At 45.1% G+C, this 21,535-nt stretch overlaps 1 protein-coding gene across 7 annotated transcripts in view; it reads left to right on the top strand.

Annotated features, from left to right (window-relative positions):
* The window catches only part of EIF4E3 (eukaryotic translation initiation factor 4E family member 3), a 32,119-nt gene that overhangs the window by 878 nt on the left and 9,706 nt on the right, over positions 1-21,535 (top strand). The window contains exon 1 of one of the 7 annotated variants that reach the window (XM_027894574.1): positions 14,225-14,310. The exons of 2 other annotated variants lie outside the window; for them this stretch is intronic. In XM_027894574.1, the coding sequence (XP_027750375.1) occupies positions 14,228-14,310 (83 nt within the window). In that variant the 5' untranslated portion in view covers positions 14,225-14,227. Of the gene's footprint in view, positions 1-14,224; positions 14,311-14,333; positions 14,532-14,553; positions 14,648-19,500; positions 19,655-21,535 lie in introns of those variants that run through there. 4 more of the 7 variants (XM_027894580.1, XM_027894578.1, XM_027894577.1 and 1 more) reach the window with 4 other exon arrangements.

The following is a 21,535-nucleotide window of genomic DNA, read 5'->3' as shown; positions in this document are numbered from 1 at the left end:
CGCCGGACCCCCGCACCCCGCCGTTCTCCCGCCGGGGGCGGGTGCCGAGAGGGGGCCCGAGGGATGCGGCGGGGTGTCCAGACACTGCGGCCACCCCGCGGACCCCCCGCGTCCCCTTCCCGCGGGCGGTGGTGATGCCATTCACAGCTGATGGAGACGATTTGTCTCCATATGGGCGTGTCACAGGTGTGTATGTGCCCGTATACGGGCGTATTAGTACCCAGGGCATATGTATTGGTCCGGTCTAGACACACATCAACGATGCACCCGTGTCACAGTCAGCAGTGTGGTTTTGCTAGATTTACCCATCCTAAATGGCCATTTAACTTTCTGCTCGCAGGGGAGGCGAGTCCAGCAGCACCTGTTGCAGCGTAGCATCTGTGTGTGCAGTCCCTTGCAGGGCAGGGTGGTTTGCAGGGAAAAGACATTCTCAGCAAGCTCATGTGGCAAATGTTTCAGTGTGAACATTGAGGAAAAAGTGCTTCTGCAAGTCAGGAGCCTGGCATTTGGGTTCCTAATGGAGCCTGACATTTGAGGTCTGAGTAGGGTTCCTGAGAAGGTTGAACAGGATGCTCTCCGTGTTTCTGTGTAGCACAGGGGCTTACCAGCACCTAGGCTCAGTTACACAGGACCTGTGGAGGGCGGGGCAGGTTTTGTGAGCAGGATAAAACACCTTTGACCCGACTAGCATAGAGCATCTGCTGTTGCACCTGTGCTGTTGGTGCGGGTTTATAACACACAGTTTAATGTAGGCCAGGGAGACGCAGATCCTTGTCCTTTCTCTCCCACTTTGCCATCCTTGTGTATGTAGGGCAAGGCCTCTCTGTGTGCCTTGTAAGGCACGCACCACCGCGCGGCCCTGGGCTCGCTGGAGATGCTAATGCAATTATCGTACTATTACTGAGTTTCCTTCATGGCCTCTTGTGAAGGACACGTCTGAAATCCTTTTTGAGCATTCTATTAAAAGCCATCAGTAAATTCAGCTTTTATTCCAGAAACTGTTGCAATTAAATCATCTGTGTTAGCCCCAAAAGCAAATGTTGGTAGAGCATCTTTTGAGTGGAACTTTCTGGCTGGTTTCAGAAAGTCTCTCTCTGCGTGGCAGGGGCCAGGCACTGACCCTGATTGTGCCACAAGAGTAGCTCTGCTGAACTGGCATTTAAACCAAAACCAGACTTTGGGCCAAACAGGTGTCTAAGGCAATGTGTATCACACACAGGACTTTGTTTGCCCATGGATCTGGTTTGTGTCTGTTATTTATTGCAGTGTTAGGAGAGCAAAGAAATCCTGAGAGGGGTAAAAGAAAAAAAGGTGGTGGATAACTGAGGCTGCTGTTTGCTTCCAGCCAGTGCATCTGAGCTGTTTTCAGGTTTCTCATTCGCACCAAAGTTTTACTGTGACAGAGAATTGCCCACGGGTTGTTCAGTGCTTTGTGCAATTTTCCAGGCGTTTCTCACATCCGTGCAGTGACTGGAGTGCCGGGTGCGTGGTGTCCCCTCAGCAGCCCTGGCACCTGTCAGGAGCAGTGTCTTTTTGGAGGAGCTGGGACATCACGTATCTCGCTGGCCCTGGTGCAGCTCAGGACTGCGTTAACAGGCTCCCCCATGGCAGGGTGCCAGCAGCCAAAGCGCTTTGCCAACCACGAGCACGAGGAGGATCGGTTGTCTTCGGAGGTGTGTGGCTTTTTGGAGGAGCAGAGGAGACCTTATGGCCCGTGTTAGCTCTGTGATCTCTGCCAACAAGTGAACAAAAGGGAATAGCACACCTGCTTCCCTCCTCCGTGCCTGCGGGAAGGGTTTCTCCTCTCCCTGAATGCTTGCCAGCGCAGCTGAGCTGGCTCAGGAGCTGCTGTAATTCACTGCTATCTTGCCAGGCCAGCAGCAAATTGCTAGCTCATCTTTCTTCCACCTGTAGTGAGAGAAGAGCCGGTAGGGAATGGTGTTTCATCCATCTTCCCCTGCCTGCTCCCCTGATGGGGCTACTATACAGCACAATAAGAGGTGTGAGACTGGAATTTGGGGCTGGCCTGAGAAGTGAGACACTAAAGCCAGAAGGAATGGAGAAAATAAGGGGCAGGTGGGGGGTTAACAGTCTTCATCTCAGCAGGCTCCTCACCTCCCAGAAGGTTAGACTGACATGGCGTTAGATCACCAGGGTAACTGCCTGTTAGTTACACCCAGCCCTGCTTCTGGTCTTCCTGCCCCACCTGGGTGCCCCCACACAGGTAAGTGACCTCAGGCTGCTTCATGTCGTCTTTTCATCAGGTTCAAACAAGTTCCTTGTCCAGGCTCAGTCTCAGTTTGGACATTAGGACAGTACCAGATTTACAGTATTTGACTAAAAAATGAGAACTAGGGTATTGTGTAACCTTTCTGCTGTTGCAGAGCTGCTCAAAGAGCTCTTCCAGCCTGCAGGGACTACCTTGACATCCCCATGGCAAAGCCTTTGTCCTTGGTGCTGCTTGGCTCTGCAGGATGCTGCCGGGTGTCCAGCCCCTGGCAGGGCAGGAACACCGCTGTGCATGGGTGTGCCCCTGGACATGGCACTGAAACACGGGGCTCCTGCCTCCAGTGCCCCTGCAGGGGCTGGAAACAGTGGGTGCACACTGACTTGGGCACAGCCAGACCCATCACAGCAGTCGTGAGGAACAGGTAATTCCCAGAGATTGTAATGAGTGTGTTAAGCTACTTTCCTTTCTCCCTTCAGTCACTCTCACAAAACGAGTTTAATGAAGAGCTATTCTCTGCTTACAAAATGGTGCTGCACAAGCTAGATGGATTCCTCTGACCTTTCCGTGTGCTTTACTTGAATTGGCTGCCTCTTCATGTTCTCCTCTCGCTGCCTTGAACAGGAAAGACAGCTGAAATAGGGACTCTTACAGCAAATACTGTGGCATATTGCCTTCTTTCTATCAGTCACTGGTGCTTCCCTGAGCCTTAGCTATTTTTAATTGGGGGTCTTATTTGTGTTCCTATGACTGGGAGCTTTGCATAACGTTTCTGGAAGGAGAAGTGTCCTGTACCCTTTTCCTACTGTAGCAGAAACCTGGTGTGATGTAAGGGAAGAAGTAGGAAATGTCTGGACATGCCTGAGGGACAATTCCAGAGCCCCACCATGCCTGAGATGCCGGAGGGAAGCAGGACAGGTGAGAGCAGTCAGCCAAAGGAATTGTGCTGTCACAGATAATTCAGGCAAAGAAAAGTTTTCAGGCTTTGCAATCAAGGAGATGGAAAGGTCAGTCTGGAGCAAAAAGGGATAACGGAGGCTTGAGTCGGATCTGGCACAAAAAGATTTAGATCCTCCTTCCCATCTTCCTATAATTCCCAGACAGTTCTCCAGATGACATTCGTTATTTGTGTTATCTTTGCACCTAACAGAGTGAGTCAGGGACCAGGGTGCTGCATAAGCAAAACAAAAAGCTGTCCCTTTGCCAAGGGAACTTAAAATCTCACAGTGTGATGGGAGAGAGAGCTGATATGAACCCTGGAGAAGGAAGGGGGAGGATGAGTGAACCACGAGGCTGCAAACTAGGGAATGGAAGTGGCAGATCGGTGGCTATCAGTCATCCCTGGAAGGGGAGGAGGGAATGTCAGGAGATAATGAGGCCAGTTTGTGGGTGTTTACAAGGCTCATGATAATACTTTGTGGCAATGACAGAACAGAAGATGACACATTAAGGTAATGTTTGGGCACTGGCTAGAACAGCATGAGAAGTTTTCAGTCTGCAAAATTTACAGTACTACCCAAAATAATTCCTCTGCACAGGAGCCATGCTTGCCCTCTGTAACCAGGGCACAGCCATGGTTCATGCCAGTGGAATGAAGATTAAAACCAATGCTGGAAAACCCCCATCCTGCCTCTTGCTTGCAGAGGGTCCGATGTCAGGTTGGGGATGGGGCACTGGGCACTGCCATCAGGCTGGGAAGGGCATGGGCCAGCAGAGCCTGGATCTGTGCTCAGCAGTCCACTAATGAAGCATTTTGGATGTGGTTTTGTTCACAGAATTAATTGCACAGTCGTGCAAAATGTGCAGGTGACACCAAAGCGGATGGGAGTATTAATGTCACTGTTGGCTCCCAATTTCCTGGATGGCAGCGGAGGATCTGCAGATGAACAGTCACAGAGCTGCATCTCTGTGGCAGAGAGGTATCTGACAGCTAGCGATCACATTTTCCAAGGGCTTATTCCTGGCTGTTTAATACTTCGTATGCTCTCTTGGGGAGGGAGGAGAGAAGAACGGAGGAGTATGTTTGGCACAGCAGGGAAGTGGACTCGGGTCTTTTCCATCCCTTAGTGCTGTGCTGTTGCAGGGGGAGAGAAAGCCTCCTTCCACAGCGGTACTAATCCTCCTCCACAGCGAGCTGAACGTTTTGAACTTGAACAACTCCTCTCATTTTTCCCCCATGTGATTGTGAGTCAGGCTGAGCTTCTCTATTCTTCTCCATAATTGAGTAGGAGATTATTTTGACTGGAAATAACCAGACACAGGTATCATGGCTGTGAATGCCTCCATGCATGCCACTTGCTAAAAGTTCTGTAGCCTTCTGCAAAGGCAGCTGGTCTTTAAAGATTTTGCTCAATGGAGAGGGAAGAAAAGCAGAGGGGAAGAATAGCTCCTTCCTGCTCACATCTGTCACTGGCTCTGCTAAACTTAACCTGCTGAATTGTTGGTGACATGCTGTTCTTTAGAAGCAGCTCCTTTGTGAAAGACCTCCCCTGTGACACGGGGAATAGCCTCAGTGAGACAGGAAATATCCCTGACATGATGGCTTTCTACAGGAGCTTGTAGCTGCTATCAAGCCCCACAGCCATGCTGAGAAAGTTACGAGAAGCCATTCCTCTAAAATCTCTAGGGGAGCCTCCCCAGGCACAGATTTTCCTGTCCTTCTCTTCCTGTCTCCATAGTTGTCTCTCCTGGGATGCAGGCCAGCTGCTTGGGTTGCATTCCCACCCCTCTGCCCTGGAGGCAGTGGGTGATGGAGGAGTGCAGGGCAAGGGGGAAGCAGATGCAATGTGAGGCTGTGTCAGGGCACGTGTCTTCCTCTGCTGCCATGGCAGGGGATGCTGCCAGATGCCGATTTTGGCTCTTGGAGGGTACCAGGGAGGCGGGTGCAGCCCCGTGGCAGAGCTGAGTTTTAGCTACACACACTCCCTCTAGCAGAGCCAGATACTAAGGAGCATTTCACAAGATCAGGCTTTCTCCAGTTTATACATAAGTGGGATTGCTTCAGGCTGTTGAACCAGCCTGCTGCAGACTAGTCAAGCCCAGAAGTTTTATCTGTGCTGTAGCAAACTCAAGCCACCGCTGTTCTGCCCGTGGATCTAAGTGTCTCAGCTGCTTACCGAGGAGCTAATGAGCTTTTGGGGATACATGGGTGCTATAAACTCCTTAGGCCAGAGATAAGCAGCTTTTAGGAGCCTTCAGGAGCACTGCCAGCCCGTGGCTCTGCTGCCATGGTGCTTCTCAGGCCCCAAGTTCTTGGTTAGCAGGAGGGGCTGCAAAGTCTTGAAATAAGTGTGCCCCTAATTACATGTGTCATGCATGTGCTGCAGCTGTCTCCTCGGGTTGAGGTCAAACCTGGCAGCAGGACAAGCAGGCAACAACAGGTTTTACACACTGTGTTTTCACATCTCCCTGCTTGAGTGACTTCAGCCCCCACAAATGGCCCTCCCTGCACAGGATGAATCCCACCCTCATCACGGCGAAATGGCCTTTGGCACCCAACAGGAAATTCACCACAGACAGCGTGGGCAGCTTCAGAGCAAAAGGTGGCTGTGCTGATCATGAAGCAACTTATTTCCATTGCTATCCTTTCTCTGCTTTTGGATAGATCTACAGTGAATGCCTGTCTAGAAAATTCACTGGGTAAAAAAAAAAAAAGGTAATGCACAACTGAAAGTTCTTTTTCAAAGCCACTGTGAAAGCAGTTTTTTATTTCCTTAGTATGAATTCAGCCCTTGCTGTTCTCCACTTGCTGTCTGAAGTGTCTGCCATCAAAAGCAATCCTTCTGCAACTGACCAACAGGCTGAGGTTTCTACTCCTACTAAATGTTAAAGAGAGCCTTTAAATCAAAGCAGCTTGGCTAATGAAAGCATCTCCATCTTTATTGTGTATTTTACTTCCCCTCTCCTCCTTTTACTTTGACATACAGGTATAAATCAGCCCAACAGCTCTCTTTCAAGGCATAATTAGGAACAGATTTTGGTATGCAACTCTCAAATTTTTATTTAGGTGCTCTCCTTGGGGCAGTTTTGGAATTAATCTAGTCACCAGGGAAAGTTATATGAGGTCCTGAAAGTAGCTTCTGATACCATCTTTTGAGTAAATAAAATCTGAAAGCCCATTTCTTTGCTGCTCTATTGTCCTATATATCTATTATCTTTCCTGTTGGTTTACACCTGTGCACATCTTAGATGAAGCCAGAACTAGCTTATTTTGGCACTCTGTGCAAATGGATATCCTCTCCTTGCCTATGTCCCCTTCCCCCCTCACAGCTGATGGAAACGAAAGGATGAGCAATGTAAAAACCTTCAGTGTGACTAAAACTGTGAGATTTAACAGTATCAGAGAGCCCATGAACACTGGAATGCTAAATTCTCAGTTAAATGGGTGTTGTCTGTTGAGATGAAGTGGTTGCTGGGGTAGGAGGATAATCTGACAGTGTGTTCCCATAACCAGGTTCAGAGGTCAGCTCAAGGCTGAAGCAGGACAGACGCTTCAGTGCCATGTCTGGAATTCAAATCCAGCCATCACCAGCTTCATGGTCACGGGCTGAAAGTCTCTAAATAACCTTTCTGTATTTAAATTACTTCTTCAACAAAGTCATTCTCTTGTAATTTAACTTTGAACTCTAGAAATAGCACATTAAAAGGTTTTGCAGTTTAGAAGTGTTGGTGGGTCTCAACCAACTTTGTGGGCTAAAGTAAAGCATGAGAAACATTTTTCTCCATACCATCCTATCAACTGAGCTTTTAAGTCAGGCTGATGAAAAGGAATCTGTTCTTTTAATAGTGCTTTCTCCCTGGTAAAAGGTCTTGCTAACTTATTGAAGCTTGGAATAACTGATAAAAATTCTCTGAAAAGCTGAGTGAAAATTGTGACCAAAACCTGAGTCTGTCCAAACCCTGAGTTAAATGCCAAAATGCCCCAGGATTCCTTGTATCATCATGCAAGTTGTTAAGGGCAAGAACTTATTTGTTTGGGGTTGGGTTGGGTTTATTTTTAATTGTTCTTTTTGTGCAAAGGGATTTTCTTTGGAAGGGTTGGGTCATTTCATTTTTTATTTATTTGGCCTTTTGCCCTTGCATTTTTTCTAATAAAGTTCACTTCAGTGATGAAGGACTGATGAGGAAAAACCTCTCAGAGCTGCGTTAAACCCGAAGTCTTCATATGTGAGAGGAGCAGGGCAGGGCCTGAGTTTTTAGGAAGATCCAACTGGGTTTCACATTTTTTGTGATCTTGAAAAAATTTGTTGTGGTTAAATAAAAACAAAGCTTAGGGAAAAAGAGGACACTGGTTACATGCATAGCACAAATGCCTTGTAGAAAGCCTCTGGATATCATTTGAATGCTCTTGATTTACCTTTATAATAAGGACGTGATGACTAGGAGGATCATGGAGAGGCTCTATGAGTTTGATCCATACAATAAGTGAGCTCAGCCTGGGAAACAAACCTCATCTGCCAAATTCTGAAGGGCCATTTCCAGCTTTTCTTTTTTTTCTTCAAGGAGGGACCCGGCTCTGCTACTGCATGAATGAATAAAATGGGAATTTTGATGATGATTTCAAAGGAAGCTAAATTGAGCTCCATGAAAAGGGAGCGCTAGCATGCAATGCTGCAGTTCTTTTTTTCTTATTAATGTGACTAATTAAATGTTTGTATTTTTTAAGCACTAACTGGTTTTTTGATGGTCGTTTAGAGACTTTGAGAAAGTCAATAATTTTGATGAAATAGGACTGTAGACTCCAGAACAAAGTCCACATGGAATCCGTGGTGTTGCTAGGATACAGCTATTAGTATTTTCAGTGGCTGGGGTATTTTTTGGTATTTTTTTTTTTTAATAGAGTTGGTCTAACCTCTTACAAACAGCAGAAGAATACGTGACTGCCTGATCCCATTTACACAACGCTCCCTCAGCTTACAGTAACTAAGCCAAACTTGACCCTTCAATATCAGCCACTTTTATTTGTGAAAAAGAAACACAAAGAGCAATTTTGACCCCAATCTTGGGGAGGGGGGCTGGTTAATGGATGTGCAGGATTTTCTCCCTGTGGGTATTCCATTGCTGAAGTCAGTCTCCCTCTAGTGGTTTATTTCCAGAGGGGCCCTTGGCTTTGCAGGCTTGGACAGGTCCCAGATTTGATGGTGTGATGCAGAAAGTGGAATGACCCCTATGAGCTGAACCGTTGAGCTCGTAATTTTTAAGAGATGAGCATAAAGCCTAAAAAAATTCTATTTTCTGTGGGGTTTATATTTTAGAATTTGTTTTTTACAATATCAGTACGAGTTGCGGTTTTCCATCCCAGGCTCACTGTGTGGTATGGACTAACATGGTTTGCTCGGTGCGTGGGATGTGACTCTTGCACATTTGTTTCCTTCAGCTGTATATTGGGATGCCTGTAAAAAAAAAAAGATCAGTACTTAAGCTCATGTTCCACATCAAAGCCAATGCCAGATGTGGTGCCAATAACATTATAACACAGAAAAGCATTGAAGATGGCGCTATTTTGGGATCCTCATGTTTGGGGAAGCAATATCTAAGTGAAACACTCTGCAGATATTTTACTGGAAAATCAGGGAAAGCAAGCTCTCTGGAGTTTTTTTTTTTTTTTCCAACATATAACCTAACTTTGAGATCTGTTAGGTTTCTTGCATTTATGCCCCTGACCTCACCTTTGTTGGGTATCTCTTTAGCACCTAAGACAGTCCCAGTGCCTTCAAAGGGTGGGGAACAGAGGGGGACAGAAGCAGAAGTCAGTTATCCAAAGCTAAGTAGGAAATTCAAGTCTCCTAATACCTGATGCATGTATTGGGTGTTAAGTCAGGCCAGTTCAGCTCCCCAGAGATGCCTAAGTAAAGGGAAAAAAAAAAAATCCAATCTAAAGCATGATGAAGTCAATCCATGTCTTTATTTAACTGCAAAGGGCTTTGGATGAGGCTCAGCCTTCCTTCACAAGTGGTGGTAACCAGAGAGAGAGCTGTGATTCTGGAATGCATCAAGGATCCTGGGAAGAATGGTTTCTTTCCAACTTGTACTAACCTGAGGGAGGTAGAGGACTGGTGCTGAATTCTTCATGTTCACATCTGGCAGAATGCCATGCTGTTATTTGCTTTTTCATCTACCAGGGGAGCAATTTGGCCTTGGTTTTACCTTTATAAACTGTAATAGAAAGCTTGGAGAAATTTAGGATAACCTGCCCCAGCAGTTAGGAAGCTCCCATTCCATTTTCCCATGCCTCTGGACCTGGAGGCTGTGAGATCACCTTCCCGTGAAGCATTTTGCAGTGTGTTCTGTTATGTAACAACTTTAAGGGTAAAGTTTTGCTTTTGTTTGACTTCTACTTACTGCTCAGCTTCTATTGGTCAATCAGGAATCTTGATCCTTTGGGAGACTGCTTAAACCACCTTCCTTTGGATGCTGCTTCATAAAAGCTGCACAGCGTTTCCCATGAGAGTGATTTTGGAGCCAATTTTGTGTTTCATTTTTGTTTTCACTCTTCAGGATGAAGTTTCCCCACAGCATCCTGGCCAAAGCTGATTTGATTCTGGTTTATAACTTGAACAAGGATGACTCCATCTATTTGGTTTACATTAAGAAAAATATGCATTTACTCCTGGGATACATAACAAAATTCTTGCACTTTTTAACAGCTCCGCAGCTAAAAAAGCAGAGGTACAAATTTAGTATGTACATGTCCTCTCTGAGATTTGTTCTGGCATCAGTCACCAAGAGTAAGTTAATAGGATTGCTGTGTTTACAAGAAGCTCATGGACACCTACGGGATGCCCACAAACACATGAACTGGCTTTACTTTTATGTAATTGTATAGATTTTTTAAAATTTTTTTTTACACTTTCACAAAGTATATGTAGGAACTTCTTTAGCAAGGGAGGAAAAGATCCAGTTGAACAGCACTTCTTTTTGACTGGTTATGGATGGTTATGTCAGTTGTGGAAGCTGAGGAAAGGTTCCTCTGCTGGTCTGACTTGGGCAGGTTCGTGCATTTGAAGGGAGGCTTCTGTGAATGGGAGCTTGCAGGCACCAGCTGCGTGAGGAGCCTCTCCTGTGGAGCAGTGCTTGGAACTGTGTGGAAAACCACCTGTCCCAGGCAGCACTGGACACAAGCCTGCGAGAGAAACAGGGGCAGCGAGCCAGTTTGTTTTTAACAAAACAAAGTTATGCAATATCATTTAGTTCTGACATGTTCCCAACATGCAGCAAATGAAGAACTCACTAAATACAGTATCTCTCTGGCCATATCATTTGAATATAACTTGTTTCCATGACAACCTCTGCTTAACAGCTTGGCTGATATGAAATCATTCCTAGATGAGGGAGCTTTTGCCAAAAGCATTGGGATTCAACACTTTATTATCGTGTTTTAGGGTTTAAAAAACATTTATTTAAGCCTCTGGAAGCAAATATCAACTCAAATCCCTTCATCTTCACCTCTGCTTCAGCTCTGGGTTGATCAGTTTATCTTCCTGGGAACCTCTCAGGAGCAGCTCCTGTGTTACTTAATATGCTTCTGAAGTCCCAGGCAGTGTTTCAAGAGCAAGTGATCGTGACACCAGCATTTGGTAGAGAAATTACATTTCATGGCTGTTGGCTCGGGATGTGAGGCAGCAGCAGCAGCAGCAGCTGGGCACAGCAGCCAAGGCTCGTGCTCCAGCCATCCTTCAAGTCCAGGAAGGTTTATGTTCCAGCTAACTCGGTCTCAGAGCGAAAAAGAGGAGCTTTGGCTGGAGAGAGGTCCAGCCCAACCTTTCACACCGCTCGTTTTGTATCAGGAGCACTGAACAAACCCAGGTTATCTCAGATGTTTTCTAAGGTGTGGTAGCTGTCGCCTCGGACATAGCTGTGGAACACTTCCAGGCTGGAAATGCAGTGTGACTGCTCATATGGTGCTTGTTCCCTTCCTCCCTTCCAGGTGCTACACTGCACTAGAGTGTAGCTAAAATAAGCCTAATGCTTTCCTAATATTTAGAATGTAGCTAAAATAAGCCTAATGCTTTCCTAATATTTCTCATGTACGCAGGCACTCCAGTTGCCACAGTGATGGTGCACAACTCTCAGCAGGGGAAAGGAGGGTCCTGATGGTTTTAAGAGGCAGTGTGTCCCCTCAAAACACCACTGTATCATAGCAGGGGGATTTCCTGCGCTAGCTGGGGCAGGGACTATGGGAAAATCTCCTGGAATAGGCAAATAATGTTTCAAGCACATGTAATGTACCCATTGCTGTCAAGATTTGGGGATTAGCAAGGATTATAAGAGTAGGGATTTAAATCTCAAGTAAAACCATGGAAAGAGGTATGAGGTACTCATTGTTTCTTCTGGCTATAATGTACCTTCTTCAGCTCTAATTAGCACAGCATGGAGTGGGTTGGGGCCTTTGTGTGGCAAAAAGGCTCAGGTGCCCGAAACTGGGTGCAGACAAACGGTGCTGGGAGCACACAGAATAGGGCAGAACAACATTCCCCGCTCCAGTTTGGTATGTCCCCCTCCCAGTTGCTACTGTGGAAAACTTCAGCTGTTACCCATCAGAAATTAGCTGAGTTAATCTACTGGCTCAGTCCTACTCTCCTCCCCCCCAGTCCTGCTTTATAAGGCCTGAGCAGAAAAGTGCCTGTTTACCTGGAGAGCTCTGCAAGCAAAAGGACGTGGCTGGGAGAAGGTGTAAGGAATGGAGCCCCAAGCCCCTTCCCTGGTGGTGAGCTTTAAGCAACTCCTCTCTGCACCATCCTGTAGCACAGGGCTGAAGTGTAACAGAGTTTGTTTCTGGTAAAGCTGCTTGAGAAGATACAAAAGCGCAGGAGGCATCACCAGGGTTTCCTTAAAAAGGAACCTTTCAAATAGATGGTAAATATCAATAAAATAAATTTTTAATTAAAGCCTTATAAATACCTCTCTGAAGGTGGTAATAACTTCCTGGGATTTTTAATCTCTGAACTGATTTCACTCAAGGTGTGCTGGCAGCACGAGGTAGCTGAGCAGAAAGAATCAGGATGCTGCACTCGTGATCGTTTTTCCTTGCGAGATTCATCTTGGGAGTCTCGTTCTTGCCTCTGTGTCACGACTTCTTAGAAATCTCTGTAGGCAAAGGATGCGCTAATTCAATGCATCCTGTGGTTGCCCTTCCTCCACAGCCAAATTAATTTACTGTTAGTTGAGATTCCCGCAGTGTTCCTTGTGCCACTGTGAAGCCTGGTATTTACTGATGTAAATAAGGAATAAATGGAGGCTTTACATGTCTCATTTGGAATAATGATACAGGCTGTGCTGCCTGGCTCTCACTCCCTGTCTTAGAGGTGTGGGGGTTGTACTTTTATATTGTTCCTTGCAGCTCAGGTTGTTTATAGCAGAATGATTTGTTTTCAGCCTGAGCTATAATGTTTCAGCTGATGAACAGCTCCCTCATAATGGAATCTGGAGGTTTTCACTGAAGCATGTGGTTCCCATCAGAGGCAGGTGCTGGATTCAAAGTTAGTTTTTGTTAGGCCTCACTTCCATAGTGATGCTGCTGCATATCCACAGTCTAATACTTTGTTGGCAACCTCAGCAGAGGACACCAAACATGTATGTGTTGGGTGTGGAGACTGTCATCGGCAGTCAGGGAGAAAAGATGGGGCCCTTTGAGGTCATAAGAAATTAGCACTCTCCTCTTCCTCTCCTCTCCTCCTGTCTTCTCCAACTCTTCTGGGAAAATCTGCCATTTATCGTAGGGGTTTTATTCAGGATGAACATTTTTGGTGGGCTCACCATTAAAATAGAGAGAAAATGCTTGGAGTGGGCATAGCAATGAATTTTTAGATTCCAAGCTCTCCCAAATGGTCATTATCTTGCCTTCTATTTAAAGAGGAATAAATTAAATTGCATGAGATGGCGCAACTGGTTTCCCAGATCTTATTTAATTTGGATTAGCAGTTTGCATTTTCCATCTGGACAACATAATCATTAACTTTTTGTGTTTCTTTATTGTCACTATGCAGACTGCTTTTTATGGGTGATCTTTGCTCTTTCTCACTGTTAGATTTTTATTTCTTTAAAGGAGTGTGTCTTTATTGATTTTTCCTTTAGGATGAAGTATATATAAAATTATTCATCCTACTAAATGTGCTTGCAAGGCAATCTGTGATTCATGGTCTTTGATCCTGCTATCACTTATGTGGGTGTTTAACTTTACTACTGTGCACAGTCCCAATAGGGAAAATCTTAATTTTAAAAATACTTTTATAAAAATAATATGAGGGTTTTTTGCACATGTTGGATTTGCGAGGAACATCTCCCTGTAAAACCAAATATATAAATTAAATGGGCTGTAGAGAAGATGAGAAGACAGAGAAATTATTCCCCCCGAAGTCTAGAAAGGTTTGTTGTTGCGCTGCCTCCATCCATGGTCAGCTTGCCTTGTGGCCATCCCTCCATTATGTGAATGTGCAAAGGTTTTGTGTCCTAAACCTTGGGTTTTTAGAGAGCTTTAGTGTTTTGGTCAGTGTTGCCGAGACAAACTGAGCAGGAAGGCTGATTTGCTCAAAAAGGCAGCCCCAGCGACGCATCAGGTGTGCGGTGAGCCCTGTGCATGTGCAGAGAAGGGGCTGCCAGCACCGTGCGCGGTGGGACGGGGGCGTTGGGTGGCCTGTCTGCCCCAGCCGTGGGCAGACCCTCGTGGCCGTGGGTCCTCGTAATGGTGTAAGGAAGCAGCTCGGCGATTCCCCTCCTACAGGAGGGGCAGTGACCGGGCGAACGCCCGCGCTGGGTCGGGGCCCCTTTGGGGAGCCACCTGTGCTCTCAAATGGACCCCTTGAGCGCGTCCATCGCTGTCACCATCAGCGCGGCTCCCTCTGCCCCTTCCCCGTGCCGTCCGTCCGTCCTTCCCGTCGCACCCTCGCCCCTGCTTCTCTGTCCCTCCCCTGTTCCAAGCCCCAGTCCCGCTCACCCCCGCCCCGTCCCTTGTCCCCTCCCCGCTGCCGTCCCGCCCCTCGCCCCCCCCGCCCGCCCGGTTTGATGGCGCTCAGCCCCCCCGAGCGGGAGGCGCCGGGGCTACCGGGGCTGCCGCTCCACTCGCCATGGACCTTCTGGCTGGACAAGTGAGTGGGGCCGGGGGGGGCGCGGAGGGGAGCTGGAGAAACCACCCTCCCCCTTCCCGCCAGATCCGTCCGTGGAGAGCATCCCTGCGAGTTATCGGTTCGCTCGTCCAAAGGATCGGACACCGGGGAATTACCCTTGGGCTGCGTGCGGGAGAAGCGCCGGTGCGAGGGACTGTCCCGGTGCTCGTCCCCATCGAGAAGGGAGCCGCGTAGTGAGACCGGTCTGGAAACGCTTTCGGTTTTGTAGTTGAACGGCCGCACACTGATCCAGGAAACGTCCGTGGAGGTTTGGGCTCTAAATTTAGAAATGACGCTCGACGGCCCCGGGAATGGAAGGGTAAAGGTTGTGCTTTGCTTGCTGTGGTCTGTGCTTCTCTGCTGCTGCCCAAATGGACCCGGTCCCACCGACCGGGACGTGCCCAGTCTTACAACACTTTAACATCAGGTTTGGCTTCAGGAGGTGATCAGATCTTGTTTTGGAGGATTAGTTAAAATTTATTAATTAGCTGCAGTGTTCATGTTACATTTTGTGTGCTTGAAGTTGGAGCCTTTAATGCCGTGGAAAGCTTGTGCCAGGGGAGCTCACCCCCGTGGTGCACACAGCGAGGCAGAGGGAAGAAGTACCAAAGTCAAAACCAAAACAGAAAGTTTATAACCAGAATTTGAGATTGTTTTTTTTCAAGTGTGTATTTTCTAGCATCTTGGTTTTTAATCTTCTTTGTCCTCTTTTATCAGTTTTCTGGTATATTTCTCCTCTCCACCCCTCTATTCCAGAAGGAAAGTTCTCTCTTTTATCAGCTTTTCTGCCACTGAACTGCCTCACACCATTGCTGAAATTCTCCCCTTTAGTTATTTTTTTTTTTTTTGGTAACTTTTCAACTTGTGACAGGGAAATAACACAAAACTGTCGAAAGCACACAAATATTCTCAGGTCCCACAAATCAAATCTAATAAATAAACCCACCAATAATTTCTGATTAATCCTTTTGTACTCATGACATAGTTGTGGTCGGGTTCAGGGTCTGAGTGATTTTTTTTGGACATCTTTGCGGACGTCTTAGTCTGTAAAAAGCACCATTTGGACTGGTGTTTAAGCAAGCCCCCATCCAGATGTGTTTGTTTACACAAGCTATGTGGAGATAAGCAAGTCTATCTTTTATAATCAACATCGGAAGTTAAAACTCATTTCAAGTTCCTGAGTTGTCTAATTTATTTTTTTTTTCTAAAGTACAGTTGCACTGTACTTTAAACTCTTAAAATGCAGTTATTGATTTTGTTTGGTCTTCTTTTAGATCACATATAAGTCCATTTAATTAATATTGTTGTGTCTTAACTTATAAATCCAAGAGTGTATATATACGGGGAAAAAATAGTGGGACCATATATACACAGAACTGTGTGTTTTGTTTACTGGCAACAGCGATAGAATAATGGTAGGGAACAAGAATGATGGCAAACGAGGCATGTTTTATATGTCACAAAAAGATTCAAGGCATTGAAAAGCAAACAGGAGATGGAAACATGAACTTAATCTTTACTGCTGTGTGTGGAGGTTCATGTCTCCGCAGAGAAGCGGCTGGGATGTTCATCCATGGAGATTTGATGGAGGAATCCCTGCTTAGGCTTGTATTGAATGGACTTTCTGTAGCAGATAACTGTGGGTGCTTTTTTTAACTTACTTCAGTAGTACCTAGTGTGGAGCAGTACAGTTTCCTCAGCAGGTGGTATTGATTTTTGGCTGCTGCTACATTTTACCCTGTACTTGGACTGAAAAGCAGGAAGAAGTGATGTGTAAGGATAAATAGATGTCAAGATGGATATGTAGTTATCTTTTTTCTATTAAATTACTGTGAGAGAGATCCGTGACATACAATTTTAAGATCTCTAAAATGTATCTTTTCATTAAGTCACGCTGTTAAAATAAATATCCATCAGCTAAGTGGTGCTTTGTGTAGCAACTAGTGATGTGCTACCCTTGGGGTTCACGGCCTTGCTTTTATCACAGCATCATCCCATACATCTCCTGCTCTAGAAGTAAATGCCTTTGTTTGATCTACGTCAGCACTTGTTTCTGTGAATGCCCTGGCACAGGCTGAACATCTGGAGGCTGGTATCCTGTGGCCAGGTCCTGGTTCATTGCCATCACCTCACACATGTCACAGGGCATCTGCATTTTCTGTAAATGCTGAGCCTTTCTTGGTATGTGTGTCTGAAATAGCAGCCACCTGATATCTGTCTGGTGCCTGCCCCGTAAATGCTTAGGAAAGTGAGCATGATAAAAGCGTTGGGAGAATATCATTCACCAGCTGGACAAATAAAATCCAATCTATGATCTTCAGATGCTCTCAGGTCAGCAGTTTCATAGAAGGCAGCAGAAAAGCTGGCAACTGTTTTTCTTTTAAGGGAAATGAGGTTTCCTTTTTAATGGTTGAAGTGTTCTACGGTCATGCAGTAAAAGTTTGGAAATCAGCAGTTTGGATCTGCAGTTTTGTTTGTCTGTTCTGCAGGTTTCCAAGTTCACATCCACGTGTCTCATTTGCAGGAATTTTGCACGCAGTGGTCTTAGGGAGCATGGGGAATTTCAGCAAGTCTTCCAGAGGTTGTTGGTGCCACCTTGGGAAGCTGATTCATGCTGGTGGCTCTTGACACTTCTGTTAACCTTGGTGAGATTCTGGTCCTGCTTGTAGTGGCCTCTAGCTCTGAAATGAAAGGTTACCAGTTTAGTTTTTGCTACCTTGTGTAGCCTTTAAATTATTTTCATGACAAAGTGTCAGTGTGCATCACTGAATACAACTAATTAAAAGTGAGGATTACAAATCTGGTCACTGTACTGGGGAGCACACTCAATACAGGGATTGCACAAAAGAAGTCAAGTAACATCACTGTCAAAGGCTGGGATATCTTGGATAACAGACCTTGTAAGGCACTTAAAAACATCACTTAATGGGATTTGGGATTGTGCATCTGGGTATGATATTTGTATGAATACAAAGCTGGGAAACAAATTATGCTTTCTGATGTACTTGTGGGCATCATGCAAATATCCTACTTTGCAAATCCCAACTGTTACCTAACCTGGGTATCACATGCCATCTTGTTGTGGTTTAGCCCCAGCCAAAAAACCAAGCTGCACACAGCCACCCGCTCGCTCCCCCACCAGCAGAATCGGGAGAGAATTGGAAGAGTAAAAGCTGGAAAACTCGTGGGTTGAGATAAAGACAGTTTAATAGGGAAACCCAAAACTGTGCACACAATCAAATCAAAACAAGGAATTAATTAATCCACTGCTTCTCACAGGCAGGCAGGTGTACAGCCAACTCCAGGTGAGCAGGGCCCAATTGTGCATGACAGCGACTTGGGAAGACAAGTGCCATCATTCCAAATGTCACCCCTTCTTGCCTCCACTTTATACACTGAGCAGGATGGCATATGGTCTGGAATATCCCCTGGGTGAGTTGGGGTCAGCTGTCCTGGCTGTGTCTCCTCCCAGTTTTCCCGTGCACCCCCAGCCAGCGTTGCTGTACAAGTACCTGCGTACGTGCCAGCGTAGCAATACGAAAAGCAGAAGAGGCCTTGGCTCTGTGTGAGCACTGCTCTGCAATAACAAAAACATGTCTATATTATCAACCCTGGGTTCAGCACAAATCTGAAATGTAGCCCCACATTAGACCAACTGGGAAAACCCAACTCCACCCAGCCAAAACCAGCACACATCTCATGTTTAATGCTACACTAAGCCTTTCCCTACTGAAATAACAGAGTCCTGGTAGCTGTTTGACTTTTCAGCATCACAAGAAGCCAGAGGCTTTGTCAGTGGTAAGGGTTTTCAGTCCAGTGTGCACATGTGGTAATGAAGATGTTGCACGTCCTTGCAAAAACCCACTGTTTGAAGATCTCACTGTGTCTGAGCTGCCACTGCTGCTGCCAGACTGCTTTCAGTCAATAGCAAGAAAAATGCCAGAACCCTTCGACACAAATCAGTGCTATCAGGAATTGGGCACGCATCACACGAAAGCTTAGGACAGAAGCCTCACTTCCAGATAAACCTCACTCCCATGGAACTCTGAGCGTGCAGCAGGGCAGGTCCTTTTGCAGGATCGTGGCCTGCCTGCCCTGTCTTCTCGCCTGACTTCGAACAACGCTCTGTAGATAATTTTATTTCTGTTGCAAGAATAGTTTAACTCTTCAGTATCTTTGTGAGGGGAAGTTTGTGCTTATAAGCATTGTCAAATATGCAGGGTTATTAGTCTACTCCAGGGAAGACAAAATATTCTTACATAAATGTATTATCCGTGGTGATTTTTCTCTCTGTGTGTTATGGATGAGTTCTATATAAAGTTTAGTAGATAAATTTCGATAACTGAACTATTTTAATAAAGTTCTTAACTGAACACATCAGATGTTTGAAACTAAACTTAATAATTTCCCTTCTTCCCTATAGAAAAATCTTATTTATCTAGGATCATCTATTTCATCTATTACAGCTTATGAGTAGGTGGCTTACAATGAAAAATGATGGTTAATATTATAAGAATGTTCAACCCAGTAAGTGCATTTTGACAGGCTTTGATGGCTTGAAATCAGTCTTTGTATGCAGAATGGATTACCAGATTTATTTAGTTGCCACAGCATGTTTTTGAGTTTATGCTTTGTAAGTAAATATTTTGCTTATTTATACAAAAAGCAGTTGTAGTTAAGCACTTACAGGGGTATTTTCTAAACTGCTTGGCAGCTTTTAAAGATCCCGCTACCGGGAAACAAAGGCCAGTGTGAGCACATATGAAACAACTTCTATACTTAATTCTTTGCAGAGAAACAGAAAAGCTACAGTTCAGCATCAGAAATTAACATAAGCACAACCACCTGGAGGTTTATTCATGGATAAAACAATGGGATTTATCTTTGTACCCTTTGTTCTTTATTCGTGCTGGAATAATGAAGGAGTAGTGAAGCAAGCTCGCATTAGGATTCAGTTTATGTAGATTATTCCTGTTTCCCCGTTCCCATGTGGTTCACCGTGAGATGCTGTACAGTGGGTCTGGCCTGATTAGGCAACTCAATTAGCCCTGATATTGCACTCAAATTTCTCCCCTAATGTCCTGAAGAAGCAGAGCAGTGGCAGCACAGGGCATGGAACAGGCAGACCAGCAGAACTCTCCTCGGGGAACCCAGATGTGCATTTGTAGGTGGATTGGCGACAGACCAGCTACTTCCATCCCCAGAAGAGCTGTCGGTGCCAGGCTGGTGCTGTGATCCGTGTCGCATCCTGTCACTGTGCTCAGGGGGACTGCCAGGGCCTGCTGATTTCCTTGGAAATGAATTGTTCCATGGCAGTAATTGACAGGTCAGTATGGCATATCAGATTAAATTTATTGTTGGTGGCAGTAAAATTATCCAAATGGGAGGAATCCTGTAATGGCTTCATTTCAAGGGTCAGTATTTGCAGCCTTGTTTTGTAGTACAATGTGTATTGAGGTTTTCAGTAAAGTACACAACCATATTTCTACTCCTAGTGTATAGTGTGTTTCCTGGAAGATTTATAAAAGTAGGAATTTCTACAGATTCCTTCAGTTGGAAGTCATCTGCCATTTCTGCTAACTTAAACTTATACTCTCTACTCAGTTGAAAAAAACTAAAATCAAAACTTCAAGGGTTTCAAGGCACAACCCCCCCCCCCAGTGATCATCTGGGTGGATCTGCTGAGTTTATGGGTGGCTATCACAGGAACACTGCAGTTCAGATTTGTCAGCAGTCTGGTATTTTGCAGGAATTTTTCCGTCTGTCTGTCATTAGAATACTCTCTCCACCCTATACACATCCATCAAACCAAATTTGTACAGGTGTCGTTTCTGCAACAAATTATCCTGAACTTTTAAATTGATGCATCGTTGTTTTCTCAGTTGTGGCCTTTTCAATAGGGTTTTGATTGTTGGTTTGGTGTTTGTTTTTTTTAGTTTGTTTTTTTGGGGGGGTTTATTTGTTTTTTTGTTTTTTTTTTTAATAAAAATGTTTGGGGATTCATGCTCATACCCATAAATGACTGACACTTTCCAGAGCTGGGTGAAAGGCTGAAATAACACTATATAATCTTGAGGGCATGGAGCATTTCCCGGGCAGGTTACTAGAAATAAATGGTCCCTCGCCATAACTTTTAAAACAGATAATTTGCTGGTTGGTTGGTGCTTTCTGCCAGCTGATCACAGTTTCCCTGGAAAATGTTATCTGCAGCTATCAAAATGAACCATTTTATAACCTCAGAGTGGGATATTCTGTCTACCTGTCTTAGCTGCTCTTTTAAATGGCATTGAATTTGCTAAATGGCTACCATGATTATCTAGGTAACCTTTAAAGGCTATGGTTGGAGAACCATGGAATCTTTTATTTGAGTAAACCTTACTATTGAGGCAACTCAGTGGCAGTATCAGAATGAGGATATAGAATGGTGATACTATTTGTTGTACAGCACATGTAACCCCACGTGCACTGGTGACTGCTGAGTTACTAAGAGTGCCTAAGAGAAGTAATTTCTTGAGCAGTGGTGTGGGATGGCGAGAGGCAAAGTTATCTCAGGTTTTGCCTGTCTGTGTTCTATTCTACATGAAACCAAGTCTTCGTAGAGAGGTGCTACTTCTGTCAGCAACAAGGAAAAAACAAGGGGTAATTTGTTGTGAATCCACTACTCTCTACTGACAAATATCACCTGATAAGTTTTAAAGTCTGTTTTATTTAAAGTCTGTTTTATTTACTACCTTTTTTGTGTGTGTGTGTGTGCATTCAAAAGCAACCTGACTGGCTGTCTCTGTTAAATACTGTGAATTTCTTTTTGCTTTTCACTGCTGAGTGTGAAGTGTAAGTAAAACCTGCCAAAACACAAAAAAAACCCAAACAACCCCCCCCCCCCATTCTTTACAAAGATAATTCCTTTTGATCACGTTGATGACAGTTTTGTCTGTCACTGGTTTTGGGTTATCAGTTTTTTCATTGAAGTTTTCATAGTTCATGAGCGCAGGACTAAAATCTGTGCCACGGCAGTGTCTTGGGGTTTGTTTGCTTGTTTTTATAACCCCTAGTAAAGTGATTTTTGAAATTTGGACATGTAACGCTGTTTTCTTGCCAGTTCCACCACTGTAATGTGCTCTTATGTTTGGTAATTAACAGGCAAATAGTAAAGTAGGTGTTAGTTTGCCTGTTCTATACTGAAAAGACTGGGAGGGATTTTTCTGCT

The sequence above is a fragment of the Empidonax traillii genome, unplaced genomic scaffold (assembly GCF_003031625.1).
Source record: "Empidonax traillii isolate 1590-97213 ecotype Southwest subspecies unplaced genomic scaffold, ASM303162v1 scaffold433:size1479616, whole genome shotgun sequence".
NCBI lineage: Eukaryota > Metazoa > Chordata > Aves > Passeriformes > Tyrannidae > Empidonax > Empidonax traillii.
This window is presented reverse-complemented; position numbering and strand designations above follow the sequence as displayed.